At 42.1% G+C, this 17340-nt stretch overlaps 1 protein-coding gene across 2 annotated transcripts in view; it reads right to left on the bottom strand.

The window, feature by feature from the left end:
* Nucleotides 1-104: 104 nt before the first annotated feature.
* ptpn14 (protein tyrosine phosphatase, non-receptor type 14) overlaps nt 105-17340 on the bottom strand; it is a 57611-nt gene continuing 40375 nt past the window's right edge. The window contains exons 7-20 of one of the 2 annotated variants that reach the window (XR_004222851.1): nt 16326-16413; nt 15176-15264; nt 14643-14730; nt 13087-13169; nt 11853-11910; nt 11695-11758; nt 8934-10405; nt 6676-6819; nt 5358-5576; nt 4836-4964; nt 1923-2157; nt 1687-1838; nt 422-701; nt 107-241 (exon numbers count right to left, since the gene is read on the bottom strand). Coding sequence is in view for 1 of the 2 variants with exons in the window: in XM_031903076.1 (XP_031758936.1) it covers nt 573-701; nt 1687-1838; nt 1923-2157; nt 4836-4964; nt 5358-5576; nt 6676-6819; nt 8934-10405; nt 11695-11758; nt 11853-11910; nt 13087-13169; nt 14643-14730; nt 15176-15264; nt 16326-16413 (2950 nt within the window). In the remaining variant the exon portion in view is untranslated. Of the gene's footprint in view, nt 702-1686; nt 1839-1922; nt 2158-4835; nt 4965-5357; nt 5577-6675; nt 6820-8933; nt 10406-11694; nt 11759-11852; nt 11911-13086; nt 13170-14642; nt 14731-15175; nt 15265-16325; nt 16414-17340 lie in introns of both variants that reach the window. The other variant, XM_031903076.1, reaches the window with a different exon arrangement.

Raw genomic sequence — 17340 nt, 5'->3', positions numbered from 1 at the left:
TTTTAAAGTAAGGGGTACATTTTCATTTAAATACACCCTTCCCATGTCACATGACACACGTGACATCACAACGTGCCTATTATAACCAATGACATCACTAAGCACCGCTTATAAAAAAAATATATTTTACAGTTTATTCACGGCTCATCCTATAGAAATAGTGAATATAAATAGATTTCTCAAAGGCATACTACCAGGCAGGAGAAGTGGAGCTTTGCTTGTTTTGCTTAGTGTTTGAGAGCTTGTTATGTAAAAAAAAACAAAAAGACATGTTTAAATTCAGAATTAAAAAAAGCTAGTGTACACAATGCAGCAGTAAGCAGATTCATTTCATCTGAACATAAATTACTAAAATTCAAGAAAAATAAATAATTTTTTTTACAAATAAAAAAAAAAATTACAATAATTTCAGGAGACTCACAGACAGGGGGCGCTGTGTGTGTTTGTGCCGCTCTAACATGAGAAGAGGAGGAGTCTCCGGGCAGCGTTCAGTCCTGCCCACGAGGAGTCGTGCCGTGACGGCATTTGCCCGTTCCCTGGGCAGAGTTCCCCCCCCACCATTCCACATTCTATCAGATGAGTCTGGAACTTTTCAGGAAGTAAATGAGAACTTGGTAGACAAATGTGTACTGAGCGATGGTTTGGATCATGAACATGCGCTGCTCTCTCAGGTGCCTCAGCATCGCCGGGATCTCAATGTTCTGCCAGAACAGGAGGGAAACAGAACACATCTGGGTCATTCAAAATCCACATTTTCCTATTTATTTTGGTATTATAAAGCATAAATAGATGTACCACCCCCCCACCACCCCTTTTTAGGCACAATAGTTCAAATGATTTAATGAGCTCTGTATAAACAACCTCTTCCTAACACTGCAGCCTCTTTCATATAAGGAGCAGCTCAATATTCAGTGGGCAGGTAACTTGTTTGACACCTAAATAGATGTACCACTCCCCCCCACCCCTTTTTAGGCAGGATAGTTCAAATAATTTAATGAGCTCTGTATAAACAACCTCTTCCTAACACTGCAGCCTCTTTCATATAAGGAGCAGCTCATTATTCAGTGGGCAGGTAACTTGACCACCTACTTGTGTTGGGGTTTACAACTTTTGTTATAAAATATACCGACCAGATGGGAAAAGGGAATGGGATGGCATCAGGAAATGGGTTGTGGCCATAGCTTGAAGGGGAAGATTGGACAGGGATTTTGTTGCTCATGCAGGGTTATGGGGGGAGGGAGCAGGGCAATAAAAGACAATCTGTAAACCAGCTAGGCCAGTGAAATAGTGGGCAGGTGGAATTCTAAAGGTGGCTATACACGGGCCGATTCTAGTTGCCGATAGTTGACCGATTCGGCAGCTAATTGGCCCGTGTAGGGGCACTAACGACGGGCCTGCCCAACCAATATCTGGCCTGAAATCGGGCAGATATTGATCGGACACGTTAAAAAATTTAGTTGGATCGGGGACCGCATCGGCTCGTTGATGTGGTCCCAGAACCGACTGGGCCTATTACCGTCGTTCTAATTCGATTGTTTGGCCCCAGTGAAATATCAAAAATATTTTTTTGTCCAAAAAGGGAGGAAATACAGAGGTTTCTACCACTCACCTGAGCCATGTACATACCCACAATCCCATGCAGCATTTTCATTTCTTACATAGAAATAAATCAGACCCAGCCATTACCTCATTGTTTTCTAAGCAGCGAATCATCAGCTCTGTGAGCACAACCACCCCTGTCCTTCCAACTCCGGCACTGCAGTGTACTACAACGGGGGGGTTACAGAGGCTGCTGGGATTGGCATGGCGGCGCACTGAGCGAATCTCTTCTAGATAGGCTGGGAAACAAGATAGAGAAAGGAAAAATAAATACCAGTCTCAGTGCCGAAGGGCAAAATGGCGAATGATTCACAAAGTCTTACACAAGAAGCCTTGCATTTCATCTGGGCAGCCATGATCCGGCCAATCCGTAAACTGAAGGTGCCACACTGTCCTCTCTTGACCAGTTAAGAGATGCTTGACCTTTAAACCCGTGGTTGCATAGCAACCGGAATCCGTGCGGAAGTTGGTGGTCACTTTGAACTTTCCGTACGTTTCGGAGTTGTGTTTGGTTCCCAGCTTAGGCCAATACCGGTGACTCTTTGCTCTTCCCTCTTCCTGTGGGTTAAAAAATATATAGGAAATTACTTTATCTATCCGCTATGTTTATTGGGCAGTAAATTCATATAAACCAGGGGGGTAACTATAGATTAAGGTGCAACTATGGGGGCCGGGGGGAGGTACAGACTTGCAGTTTTAATATATGTTTATGAATAAATACCTTATAAGCAAAGGCTGTTGGGGGGGAGGTCTAGGTTTGCCCAGGGAGAGGCCCAGTAACATCTAGTACATCCCACCTCCAGCTATTCTATGGGACAGGTTTGAAAATCTCCCCAGGCTAGGACCATATTGGTACGTTTGTGTGTTCCTTACTTTATAGGTTGCTGTAGGCTCAAAGAATGATCTTACTATAAAAGATAAGTCTGATTTGGCCCATTCAATAGGCAAAAATCTGCTCCTTTGCCCGATTTAACCTTTGCCTATTTGGCCAGCTTTAGAAGTAATCCTGCAGTTAAACTAAGCATGCATTCTACAACTTGCCCACCAGAGGTCTCTGTTTAGCCTAAAGGTGAACTCCAGCTCCAGAACCAACATTTGTTACAGAGCCCCACACAACACAGAAACCCCTAGTATACCCATCACTGTAATCTGTTCCTTAAAAAAGTAGGAATAAATACCATTTTTATATGCTGAAATCCAGCTGCAAAACAGTTCTTCTCTTTCTGTATCATTTGAAATCCTGGCAGGGGAGGAGGGACTAAAACTGATGTTACAAATTGTAACAACTTCCCCACAGCTTACAGACAGCATGCAGGAACTACATAACCCACAATGCATTGCTCTGTGATGTTCCTTTGCTTATTGACATCATGTGTGTAGAGAATTGTGGGATTGGGAGGAGGCAAGCTGAAGGCAGGCTGAAGGCAGGCGACTACTGTTACATTTTTATGAGTCTCAAAGTAGCCAGATCCACAGGAGACTAGGGGGCGGGGCTTAGGGAACTGTTACAAACCATATTATTACATTAAAAATCATGAAAAGGCTGCATATTTTTTATCTGATGTAGTTGCTTGAAATGATGTTTACTTCTCAAAAAGCTTCACTTGTGTTTGGGTGACGTTCCCCAAGTGCAAGGTTTGCTCCAGTTCTAGTATCCCAGAGCGACCCATTGGCAAGCAGCATTTGCTGGACTATTTATAAATGCAAGCATTTGATTGGATGTTAGAGGTTACCATACCTAGAGCAAACTGTGGGTATTAACTGCATTAATATACACACAGTGCCAATAAGGCCAATAAGTCGGTGTGTGTGTAGCGGGAGCTCCCATACTGACACTAAGCAGAGCTCAAGTGACTGATATTGTGTTTCCCTGCTGAACACAGCGGGCCCAGAGCTGGGGGAAACAATGGCCTGTTGCACTTGGCACAGGATGAAACATTATATAAGAAAGGAAAGTTGCAGAAGAATAACAAGCGCTGGTGCCGTCACACCCGATAAGGATGCTGGAATGCGAGGCTGGTTGGGACGTGGAGGGAACATGGGATCACTGCACAAAGGACACAATGAAACATGGTGCTTTTGGCTTGCATGGAATGATGCCTGTTGTTTTTGGCAGAGCTTGTGGAAGGCAAATCCTTGCGACAGAATAACAATGGTTACTGCACTTGTTTTTCACATCAACCAGCGCTTAAAGGGGAACCGAAATCCTGAATTTGATTGCCTTTGCCAGAGATGACTGCTCAATGCACTAACTGGTGGTGAAGGGTTTTTGATTCGATGCTCACCCTACGGATGTGTGCCATGCATACTCTTTGGCCCTGAAGAGCAGGTCCGCACGTATACATAGGTTGTGTTGAGTGGCCTGTGGGCTGCTGGCCATAGAAAACTACACAGAAAAACTACACAGCAGCCGGCTACCATTCCGTTCATCACAGAAGGCAGCATTGTGGGAACTGACTGTTTCAGTGCTACACAGAGGTAGGACCAACAGTGCAGAAAAATAGCAAAATACTTATATACTGATCCAAATAAGAATTCCATTTACAAATAACATGAAAAAAAAATTTATATTTAGGTTTCGCAGGCCCTTTAAAGGGATACTGACCCTATCTGAAAAACAAATGACCTAGTATGTCAGTTCAATCCCAGGAGAATGTATGTCTTCTACAAAAAGCTTACTTTTAGGTGGTACATCTACCTGAACTTCATGGTCCGACTCAGTACATCAGACTGAGGATTCTACCATCTCTCCTCTATGTAGATTAGCAGCAACCTGACCCCCTAAGAGCCGAGCCAGGTATTTTACACCACTGACATACCAATAGTTTTTTAAATATGATTAGTATCCCTTTAAAATATATCAACTTTATTCCGGTCTTTACCCCTGAATAGTTTATGCCAAATCGTTTCTCAATTTCTTTTTGTTCTTTTGTGATGGAACAGACTTTGTTCTACTGGACATAAGTGCCATCATTTATATTAACAGGAGAAGAAAGATAAACAGATACATCATTACATTCCTGATTTCCCAGATTCTGTAAAGGTGCCCATGGCCAAGCTTACAATAAAATGCCATTCTAATCTCTGTTTCCTTTCCTTAATCCTCCTTATTTTTTCCCAAAGCTCTCCTGCCAATCTGACATCCCCTCTTTATCAAAGATTTAGCATGATGCATGGTCTATTAAACATGGGAAGTCAAGCTTGACCCACACAGCCCTGCTATTATGGAAACCTACCTCATCAGCGTTGACCATGGCAATGACATTCACCCCCTGCTCCCACACCATCTGCCAGAAGTCGTGAAAGGTGTGGGGCAGCGGGCCTTGGGTAGCTATGTAATGCCAGTCTTTCCCACTCACAGTGACCTGGAATGGAAGAGTCAGATCCGTCAAAGGCAGAAACATAATAAGCTACCAAATGACATGTAATACCTTTACTGAGCCCAAAATTACTCCCAGTGAAAACTGTTGGCGAGTGAATGGATTCTGGTTGGGCTTCGGGTTGATGCTGGGTCCCTCAAGTCATAAGGACCTGTGCCTGTCTACTAGCTGTCCATTGTGGGTTTCCATTAGCATTCCATTGATGAATGAGGTCTATAATATTAGGGTGGCACACTGCCATGCCATCCTCTATTTTCTATAGATTGTTCTGTAGAATCATTGACATTGGGCCCTTTCAGCAGAATCATAACATAACAATTTGTGCAGTGCAACCTGAATCTGTAACAGCGGCTGTAATTAGGAGCTCGTTATTATTACCTTTATATGGGAAGCGTTGATGTAACCCGTGGGGTTTTCTTTGGTTGGGACAAGCTCGACTCTATTCTCTTCGTAAGGAATATCCTCGCAGATACGGTTGCGTTCTAGATTTTCTGGCAACACTGCAGTAGTAAAAACACCCTCTGGCTTTCTCTTTGGAATTTGCTCGTATTCAGTAAACACCATTCCCTCCTCCAGTCTCCATCTCAAGGTCTTGCACTGCAGAGAAACCACACGGTGCTACATTAGGACTTACCCATAACACCAGGGACCTATAAAGAGGCAAAATTATGTTTTCCCTCAAGTTAATGCACTTTCTTATGCAAGATAGCACTTTATTTGCTTTAATAGCCACTGCCTACAGTTACACAGCTTGTTATCCACAAAAACCACAAATCTCTATTTAGCATGCCCCCAGCACACTACCATGTAGTGAATAAAATAGCATTTATGTTATTTCTAGCAGGATAAAACCCAGTGCTGGAATAATGTCCATACAGAATGGGTTCACTGAGATCGGAGTAAAAGAACCTGACTGGTCTACACTGTCCTGGCCTTAACCCAACTCCTGCGCAGGATGAACAGGAACACCAAGTAAAAGCCAGGCTTAATCCTAAAACATCAGTGCCCAACCTCTTACAATCCCACCAACAAAAGTCCAACATATCTGTTGGAAAGCTTCCCAGATGAGTAGAAGCTGTTACAGCAGCAAAGGGAGGAGCAACTTCAAATTTATACCCTTGGTTTATGAGCTGTTCGCATACTTTTTGCCATATAGTTATTACCATTGGTTGTTAACTTTCCATAACCCACACTAATAAAAGTAAACTTGAAATATTAACTCTGGACCTGCCCATAAATAAAAGCCTCAAGGTCAAGACATTTTGGCTATACTGCCCAATTATCAGGGGGCCTTTCAACCCATCATCCTTCAACACTATTGGATAGATGGTTAGTCATATTGATGCACTGGCTCTTCTTCAGGAAGATGGCAATACACATGTATGGCCACTCATATGCTATCTGTCCCATTGGTAGGATACCGGAGAGTGTTGGCTGGTACATGGCCATCATTAATGGAAGCCCTTATTATGTTCCAAGTGACCAATCCAGGCAAACTGTGCAGCAATGTGCTGCAGACCAAGTAGAAGTCCTAGATCCTCAGCCAATCATTGAAGTTGAAGCTGCTTACAAGCAGATGACCATAAGTTTATCATCTCAGTGCTAGAAGGACCCACAGCTGGCAAACAATGGCACCTTTATGCACAAAATAGAAAAAGAAAGCTAATAAATGAGCTTGGGCTGAGAATAATCTTACCCTCTCATCCATTTGTATCAAAGCTGTGTCATCCTGCCTGTCCTCTGGCCTAGCAATGCGAGAAACAGAGAGTCCATTCAGCGCTGCCATCATCAAGGGTCTCTTCTGGGCTTCCAGCGCTGCCATCTCTTGCTTCTCTAAATTCTTTTGGCAAGAAAAGACATGTTTTTCGTCTGCATCAGTTATGCCAGCAAATAGTGGAATGTTTTTAATCTCCAGAACAACGGCCGCCAAGCCAAAGAATGCTGATCATTCCATTTGCTACTTTAAAAATAAAAGCTCGGCCTTGTATTTCCAACAGCCCCGCAGCAGATAAGAAAGGGTGTCCTTCTGCTAAGTGGATAAAGAGTTGCAGAATTTATTATAAAAATAACCTTAAAGGGCCGCTGGGGATGTAGTTGATACACTGGGGGGGGGGGGGGGATGTTGTTTTTGTACCAAGCATAGGGTTGCTGTATATGTTCCTGCTAACTGCAGCTCATATATTAGCCCCCTGTTCACCTCTACTCATTGCCTTCAATGAAGCCCACCTCCAATTGCACTGTTATAGGGACCTGGAAATGAAGTGGAGGCTATAAACGGATAAAAATGTAGGGATGCTGATCACAAAAGCAAGTACAGCAATCCTATGCCTTAGCACTAAAATCCTTTTTCTTGTTTAATATGTTATAGGATGGCTGATTCTTAGCAACTTTTCAAATGGTCTTCATTTTTTACTTCTTTTAGTTTTTGAATTATTTGATTTATTTATTTGACTTCCTCTTCAGCCTCTTTCCTGCTTTCAAATGGGGTCACTGACCCCATCAGCCAAATAAATGATTGTTTTGTGAGGCTACAATTTTATTGTTATTGTTACTTTTTATTACTAATCTTTCTATTCAGGCCCTCTCCTATTCATATTCCAGTCTTTCATAGTTAGTTACATAGAGCTGAAAAAGTCCATCAAGTTCAACCCTTCCAAGTAAACCTGGTTGCTAGGGTAATATGGACCCTAACAACCAGATAGCTGCTGAAATCCCAAAATGGAGAGCTGCTGAACAATTTAAATATGACAATATAAAAAAAGAAGACCAATTGCAAATTGTTTCAGAATAACAATCTCTACATGGCACTAAAAGTTAATTTTAAGGTGGACTACCCCTTTTCAATTGCCCTTTTAATGGTTTAAGGTATTAAAAGACAGCAATCCTTATGCCTTAGCACTGAAATCCTTTTTCTTTTTTAATATGTTATAGGATGGCTGATTCTTAGCAACTTTTCAAATGGTCTTCATTTTTTACTTCTTTTAGTTTTTGAATTATTTGATTTAATTATCTGCCTCTTTCCTGCTTTCAAATGGGGGTCACTGACCCCATCAGCCAAAAAAAATGATTGTTTTGTGAGGCTACAATTTTATTGTTATCGTTACTTTTTATTACTTATCTTTCTATTCAGTCCCTCTCCCATTTATATTCCAGTCTTTCATAGTTAGTTACAGAGGGTTGAAAAATAACCAGTCCATCAAGTTCAACGCTTCCAAGTAAACCTGAGTTCTAGGGTAATTTGGACCCTAGCAACCAGATAGCTGCTGAAATCCCAACATGAAGAGCAGCTGAACAATTCAAATATGACAATATAAAAAAAAGAAGAAGACCATTTGCAAATTGTTTCAGAATAACAATCTCTACATGACACTGAAAGTTAATTTTAAGGTGGACCACCCCTTTTCAATTGCCCTTTTGATGGTTTAACGTATTAAAAGATTAACCCTTCCACCCCATCTGTTCTGTCAGTGTATGACATGTTAAAGGTCTGTTTAATGTGGACCAGTGCAGTCCACATTATGTATTTAGTCAATATTATCATAAATTCCAACCTGTGGGTCTACAAGTACAAGTCACTCCCTTCCTGGTACTAAAAGCTGTACTAGAGGTTGAATATCTCTATGCTCTATGTCCTGTCCTGGAAGAGCCTACAAACCACTGTATTTTTGGTGGCTACAGAGAGCCCTAATGTTTCAGCCCATCTTTTCTAGCCTGGGTGGATTCAAACCACTTCTAACACATCCATACTCCCTACATTCCTTCACGGATACTTTTCCTAGGAGATTGTAACTCATCTATAGTTGATGGGAAAGCCCATAGTTACAAAAAACATCTATAATCCAATGTCTTTGTGTACAGAATCATGCCGAGGACTCTACATGCAACTAAAGATGGTAATAATCTGCAAGCACAGCCCTTAATTAGCCATAAATCTCTGCAAACCTTACTACTCACCCTCATCATTATTTCTCTTTCCACAATCACATCCTCAATGGAAAACATTTCAGACACCGGCCGTTCCTTCACCGGTTCTTTCTTGATCCTCTCTTTCACACATGTAAGGTCGGGTTCGGAAATAGAAGGCCCGAGGGAGGAGCCATTCATAGCTGCCGGTTCAGTTTTAGAGATACAGGCAGCCTGGCATGGCCTCTGGCTCATTGCTTTGGCTCTGGCTATAACAGAGGAAATATTTGAGGATTCGTGCCTCAGTGCTCCATTGCTAATACTTTTCCTAGGACCTGGATACTCTGGAGGTGGCTTCTTTGGAATCCGAGCCAATGCCGCTTGTAACTGAGCACTATAAGCCATTCCTTGGAGGGGTGATGTCGGAGATACAGATTTGTGGGGTTCTTCTTCCTCCTCGCTCTCACTACTAAGTATTAACATGGTGGCATCTGAAATGTTCTTCTTATGGTGGTACATTGGGAGCTGCTGAACCTCATGTGCTTTTTGCATGGATTCCTCTGTGGGGACCTGCTCCCGTAGCGTGTTTCTACGTGGAAGATGGGCATTCATTGTCTTTAAGGCCATGGCTTCCATTCCACGTACCATGTTTGTAATGACTTCAAAGCTGTGGCACTTGTTCACCGACGGGTGAGGTTTAACCATCATTAAGGGCTCGCTGACCTCTTGGAGAGACTGGTGCACTACAGGCGCGCTGTCCTCTTGGAATGTTTTAACCGACTGTTGAACTTTTCTGGTCACTAAATCAGGGCTGCTGCCGCTGACGCGTTTCTGCCGATGACTTGCTAAATCAGGGGTGCTGCTGGCAGGACGTGTAGGGGGATAGGGAGGTGGGGGCCTTGATAAGAAGTTCTTTAGCATAAGGGCTGCAGACTGAACAGCCTGCGGTGGTACATTTGCCAGTTCTGGTGTGCTGACCGTGTGGGAAATAGCTTTCGCTTGATTCGATGTCACCTTGGTTGGGTTTATTTGTTCAATGGGATTGATAAGGACATTGGTATAGGCTGTCTGAGGTACATATGGTGGGACATAGGCATGCCTCTCCTGAATTTCAGGTTGACTGTACACCAAGTTTTCCCGGTGCCTGTAAGCATGTGTATTGCCAATGTTAAGGTTTCTTAATGACTGACTTTGGCAATCCATGGGAATTATCCCTCTGTTCATTTGCCTCATTACAGTCTCATAGTCTGGCGTTGGGCGGTAGGAAGGCGCTATTATGGCGCTATGTCTGTAACTGGGGATATAGTCAGCCCTCATGATGTCGTTGCTTTGGATGCTCAGACTGGAGGACATGGGAGAAGCCTGAATGAAATTCTGTGAACGGTTCAAGGAGTTTATGCTGTGAGCACTGGAATCACTTCCGTTTACTAATGTGCCATTAATGAAATTAGGGTCCAGATACCGATCTAAACTGGTCTGGGACCTGTAATTAAATGCATCCTCGTTCATGTGGAAAATGTTGTCTGAAAGGAAAAGGGTTATAAGTTCAATACACGGTAGGATTACAAAGAGAGTTTTAAAAAAAATGAACATTAAGAGAGTTTTAAAAAAAAAAAAAACGAACATAAAAAGTAAAATGTAACTGCAATAGCAGAGAGATGGGGGAAGAGACATATGTGTAGCAGAGAGATGGGGAAAGAGACATATGTGTAGCAGAGAGATGGGGAAAGAGACATATGTGTAGCATAGAGTTGGGGAGAGAGACAGATATGTGTAGCAGAGAGATGGGGAGAGAGACATATGTGTAGCAGAGAGATGGGGAAAGAGACATATGTGTAGCAGAGAGATGGGGAAAGAGACATATGTGTAGCATAGAGTTGGGGAGAGAGACAGATATGTGTAGCAGAGAGATGGGGAAAGAGACATATGTGTAGCAGAGAGATGGGGAAAGAGACATATGTGTAGCATAGAGTTGGGGAGAGAGACAGATATGTGTAGCAGAGAGATGGGGAGAGAGCTAGAGAGGCATGTGAAGAGAAACTGTGAAGTGGGAAGAGAAGCAGAGACATGAAGAGACAAAGGCCTGAGACAGACACAGGGAGCAACATGGAGATGCCAAGTTAGAGACAGTGAAACAATGAAAAAAGATAAGAAAATGTAGTAAATATTTGAAGTGAGAGATATAAGTTAGAGCTATATAGAGAGTGTTGGGAGCAGGAGAGTTGAGGGGAAGAGATGGAAGACTTGCTTTCTGAAGCTCCATATTCTTCTATACCTCCTTTATCAGTTACATCTGAATGAAGATTATTTGGGGCGACATTTGGGTGGAACACATGCTAGGCCGAGGTTTGCAGACTCTTGATACAAACCCCATCACAAATTTTAACAATCCATTTGGATAAATGGAACTTAAGTGACCATACCCGGGAAGATTTGTTCCTTTGGCGAAGTTGCCAAACGAGCGGATCTTCTCCCGATATGCCAACCCTAGGGCCAAACAATTGAATACAATGGCAGGCATAGTCGCTATCAGAGAGGATATCGAGGTGCCCATACGTGGGCAGATAGGCTACCGAATCGGTCTGAAATCTGTCCGTGTATGACCAGAAACTTGTGGCACAGTGCTTCCGATCCTGGGAGAATCCCTGCCATAAAGCGAGACAGGCTTCTGTTGTTTGCCAGAAAGCAAACAGACACCGTCAGGTAATTAACAGGATCAATAACTTTTTATATTCAATTGATTGACACCTCTGCCTTCCTGTCTGGTAAAAGTATCAATGTATCATTATCGTAATATATACATATATCATACCTTCAGAGATATAAGTCTCCCCACCATGAATGTGCCTGGGTGGCAGGATCGTCTGCTGCCTTGACTACAAAAACATAAGGAAAAGAGAGAAGCGAATGAGCCAAGAACTGCATGTTTAGTCTTCCCATCACTTGCACGTCAGTAATGTTTATACGTACCATGGAGGATCTGTTCCAATTGGGCTGGCGCCTCACTGCTGGTGGAGACGATGACTGTCTGTTAACGTAAGCACAGTAAGGATTTATTGTAATATAATAATGGAATAAATGTTACAATCAATTTCTTTATACAGGGAACTCTGAGTATCACTCATGTATTATAAGGGATAATGTACCCCCTACTGTAAATGATAAGGATATTAGCAGTCACTGAGGGGTTCTGTGCCCATATAAAGGCACAAGGCTGCAGGCTGAGTTATACAGGGAACTCTGAGTATCACTCATGTATTATAAGGGATAATGTACCCCCTACTGTAAATGATAAGGATATTTAGCAGTCACTGGGTTGGCAAGCAGGGGGTGGTTAAATTCTGGGTTGCCCCCTTAATGATAGGATTAGAGTCACTGAGGGCTTGCAGGTTGAGTTATAACAAGGCAATTCTAGGGATAATGTACCCCCTACTGTAAATGATAAGGATATTAGAAGTCACTGAGGGTTCTGTGCCCATATAAAGGCACAAGGCTGCAGGCTGAGTTATACAGGGGACTCTGAGTATCACTCATGTATTATAAGGGATAATGTACCCCCTACTGTAAATGATAAGGATATTAGCAGTCACTGAGGGGTTCTGTGCCCATATAAAGGCACAAGGCTGCAGGCTGAGTTATACAGGGGACTCTGAGTATCACTCATGTATTATAAGGGATAATGTACCCCCTACTGTAAATGATAAGGATATTAGCAGTCACTGAGGGGTTCTGTGCCCATATAAAGGCACAAGGCTGCAGGCTGAGTTATACAGGGAACTCTGAGTATCACTCATGTATTATAAGGGATAATGTACCCCCTACTGTAAATGATAAGGATATTAGAAGTCACTACAGGGTTTTGTGACCATATAAAGTGTGAAGCATTAGTTAATGCTTGGGGTAAATAATATTTTAAAAAAGTGGGCGCATCATTAATTATAATACACATGACTCGAGTTAGGTCACTGCCTATATATTAACGATATAAATTACAGTAAGGAAATGTTAAATGTATAGTGCATATTACTGTTATAGGGCAGAAAAGCACTTGAGTGCTGCCGCTTGTGGTTCATAGTGGGACTAGTGGAACTGGGATTTTGGCCACTGCTCTCACTGTGCAATTCAGGAGCTGCAGGGAATGGCTACACTAGTCAGATCCATAGCCAGGGGGAATTAGGCCCACCATTATCACCTCTGAACTTACTCGGTGCAGATTTTGTTATCTTTATAAAACTTGTGCCTGGCGGCAAACAGCCGGGTTATGTATTTACTGTTTTCAATGTCGTCCTGTGGAGACAAAAGAGGAATGAGCAGGCCCCATACGATACCAGGAGCTGGTTGAGAAAACAAGAAAACATTCAACAAACATGGGGGGGGGGGCCGAGGCCCCAAAGAAAATGCAAACAAGGGAAAGAACGCAGCTTTTCTTACAGACGTCTGTCAGGACTAGTCTGTATTTTCCTAAGGAGATCATTGTCCGCACCGATGTGCCTGCGCTTGCCCGCTCATGGCTGCCGCATACCACAGGCGCAGAACAAAGGCAGCTATTCCTTGGCTGCGTGAGAGAGAAGGTGATTTATGGCAGCCATGGCAAAGCCTAAGAGCACTATGGGAAATCTAATGGAGTAAAGTGGGGGGGGGGGGCACCATTAATACTGGGTGGAATCCCTTGTCACTTTTAATTTGGTGGGGCACAATCAAGATGCATTTTGATTATATGCTTTGTTTAGAAAATAGGACCCCTGTAATGCATTCTGTACTTTAGAAAACACACAGCTACACAGTGTTGGACTGAGCCTCCTAGGGCCCAACAAAGTACCTCACATCCAGGGCCCACTCTGCAGAGCAAGGCCCTGCCCAAGGCAATACTACTTGGTCCAGCGTCCTGCCAGCCACTGGGACCTGCAAACCCCCCACCATGGCCAACCCCCTTTGGCTGTTACTTGTTTGCTAACTTGACCCTCTTGTTGGTCTGTCTGTCCGGAACTGCATCCCCCTTTAGTGTGCCTGTGCCTACCCCTTGATTTATAGTGGAGATAAAGGACTAATGAGAAGTCTCCCAGACTGGGGCTTCCACTGGGTTGGCAACTGCTGGAACGCCCCACAGGCACCATTAGGTTTTGTTCCAATAGTGTTATGTAGTTTTGATGGCCTTACTGTAATAATCATATTATTTCCCCACTTCTGAGACATGCCCATCTCAGTGCATTGTGCCTGAGTCTGAGCTTTCAGCCAGCGCTACACATTAGAACTGCTTTCAGCTAACCTATTGTTTCTCCTACTCCCATGTAACTGGAGGAGTCCCAAGCCGGACTTGGATTTCTTACTATTGAGTGCTATTCTGATACCTACTGGGAGCTGCTATCTTGCTCCCTTCCCATTGTTCTGTTGATCGGTTGCTGGGAGGGGGGGGGGATATCACTCCAACTTGCAGCGCAGCAGTAAAGTGTGACTGAAGTTTTTCAGAGCACAGGTCACATTACTGTGGCACCCTGGGAAATGAAGAATATGGCTAGCCTCATGTGAAATTTCAAAATTATGAAAAAAATCTTTTTGATGCAGGTTTCTGCTGGAGAAGCTCTATTAACTGATGCCATGTTTTGCCATGACAATATTCCTTTAAATCCCAGCATCCTCCTTTTGCTTCATGGGACAGAAAAAGATGGGATTTGGGAAGAAAGGGGAACACAAACCACGTAAGACAACCTATGAGAGTAGGAGGGTTTTGTGCAGACAAAAGCCATAAAGCGATTGACCTACCGTACTAAAGACCACCACCTCTTCCTTTCTGTTCAGTTCTAGGACAATTGCAGACTTGTTGTGGGTGATGTTCCCAATGTCACTCCACCTGGAGACAAAAGCCTCAGTCAGGCCTGCCAAAATACACATTCTGACATTCCACAGCCGAGCCAGGCCTACCTCTGCCCATTAGCCCAGCACTGCACTTGGCACGGAACGTGGGAGACTCGGTTAACAAGGTGCCTCTGAAGAGCTACTAAGCTTTTATTTTAGAACGATCTGGACCCAAAGCCTCCCTTTGATTACCGAAAATATGAACCCATTTTTCATATAGTTTAAAAAATATTTAATGGGAGATGTCGTAAAAGCGGTAACATTTATACCAGGTCTAGTAACCCATAGCAACCAACCAGCCAGTAACATTACCCGGCCGGCAACACACTTTACTGTATAATGCTGAATTACTGTACACATTTACAAAAGCAATAGCAACAATGAATGCAAATCACCATTTTTTTTTACCCACAATGCATCACTAAACTCTCAGGCTGTACCTGTAAGTGGCTGTGGCTTGTCGGCAGTTATTTCTTATGAAGATCCCCATGAAAGAAATACAAAGATTTATATCGTTTCCGTGATTGTCCTGTGTGGCAAAGATGCAAAATCATTAAAGATGCATTATAAAGTGTTACTGAGTATGATATATATGCCTCTATATATAGTGTATGATATATATATGCCTCTATATATAGTGTATGATATATATGCCTCTATATATAGTGTATGATATATATGCCTCTATATATAGTGTATGATATATATATGCCTCTATATATAGTGTATGATATATATATGCCTCTATATATAGTGTATGATATATATATGCCTCTATATATAGTGTATGATATATATATGCCTCTATATATAGTGTATGATATATATGCCTCTATATATAGTGTATGATATATATGCCTCTATATATAGTGTATGATATATATATGCCTCTATATATAGTGTATGATATATATATGCCTCTATATATAGTGTATGATATATATATGCCTCTATATATAGTTTATGATATATATGCCTCTTTTTATTATTATTTATATATTTATATAGAGGTATATATATCATACACAGCTTTATATATAGAGGCATATATAAGCTATCAATAACGCCCATGTCATGTTACACAGGCACACATATATATCATATACTGCTTTATATAAAGGGGTGGTTCAACTTTAAGTTAACTTTTAGTATGTTATAGAATGGCCAATTCTAAGCACTTTTAAATCAGCCTTCATTATTTATTTGTTATAGTTTTTTTTTTTAATTATTTGCCTTCTTCTTCCAACTCTTTGCAGTTGTTAAATGGGGGTCACTGATCCCGGCAGCCAAAAAACTATTGCTCTGTGAGGCTTTCTTTTCTATCCAGCCCCTCTCCTATTCATATACCAGTCTCTCAACCAAACCACTCCCTGGTTGCTAAGGACCCTAGCAACCAAATAGCTGCTGAAACTCCAAACTGGAGCGCTCCTGAACTGAAAGTGAAATAACTAAGAAACTACAAATAATAAAAAATGAAGACCAACTGCAAACTGTCTCACAATATTACTCTCTACATCATACTAAAAAGTTAACTCAAAGGTGAACACAATGAAGGTGTAGAATGAAACAATTCCTTTATCTAAACCTTACCTTCATATGAAAGCTTTCCTGGCCATACCCATCCATATGTTCCGCTTCTTTTAAGTACAAGATCTCAGCCTCGGCTGACGGGATGCCACTAAAAATAGTGGAAATAAAATAAATCAACAAATAAGATTCCAGCCCACCCACGAGAGAACCAGAGGCCTGCCTCGCACACAAAAAGGGAAAGAAACCTGCTGGCAATGTGCCAGCCCCATTTTAAGAGATGGATACAACAGATGGCAGCTTTGTTGCTCAATATTCTCTATCAGTCCTGTTAGGAGAATCCACAAGAATACACTGCATTACTGCCCATTTCAGCTGGTCACCCCCTCAGTGATACCATCACACAGTCCCTGGTCCAATAATTCAAGCCCTGTTCTTATAAGGCACAATAGGAGGGCTATGGGGAAAAATATAAAAAGCCAGCCTCCCTGATGGACAATAGAACGTCAATGTCTATAGAACACGTCTATACTCAGTCATTAAGACCTTTACAAAAGCAAGGGGAAGTACATACAAAAGGAAATGTCTTTATACAGGTATGGGATCTAATATCCGGAAATCCGTTATCCAGAAAGTTCCAAATTACAGAATGGCCATCTCCCATAGACTCCATTATAAGCAAATAATTTTAATTTTTGAAAATGATTTCCTTTTTCTCTGTAATAATAAAACAGTACCTTGTACTTGATCCCAACTAAGATATAATTACCCCTTATTGGGGGCAGAACAGCCCTATTGGGTTTATTTAATGGTTAAATGATTCCCTTTTCTCTGTAATAATAAAACAGTACCTGTACTTGATCCCAACTTAGATATAATTACCCCTTATTGGGGGCAGAACAGCCCTATTGGGTTTATTTAATGGTTAAATGATTCCCTTTTCTCTGTAATAATAAAACAGTACCTGTACTTGATCCCAACTAAGAAATAATTACCCCTTATTGGGGGCAGAACAGCCCTATTGGGTTTATTTAATGGGTAAATGATTCCCTTTTCTCTGTAATAATAAAACAGTACC

The sequence above is a fragment of the Xenopus tropicalis genome, chromosome 5, assembly GCF_000004195.4.
Source record: "Xenopus tropicalis strain Nigerian chromosome 5, UCB_Xtro_10.0, whole genome shotgun sequence".
NCBI lineage: Eukaryota > Metazoa > Chordata > Amphibia > Anura > Pipidae > Xenopus > Xenopus tropicalis.
The sequence above is the reverse complement of the archived record's forward strand: the minus strand, read 5'-3'. Positions and strand labels throughout refer to the sequence as shown.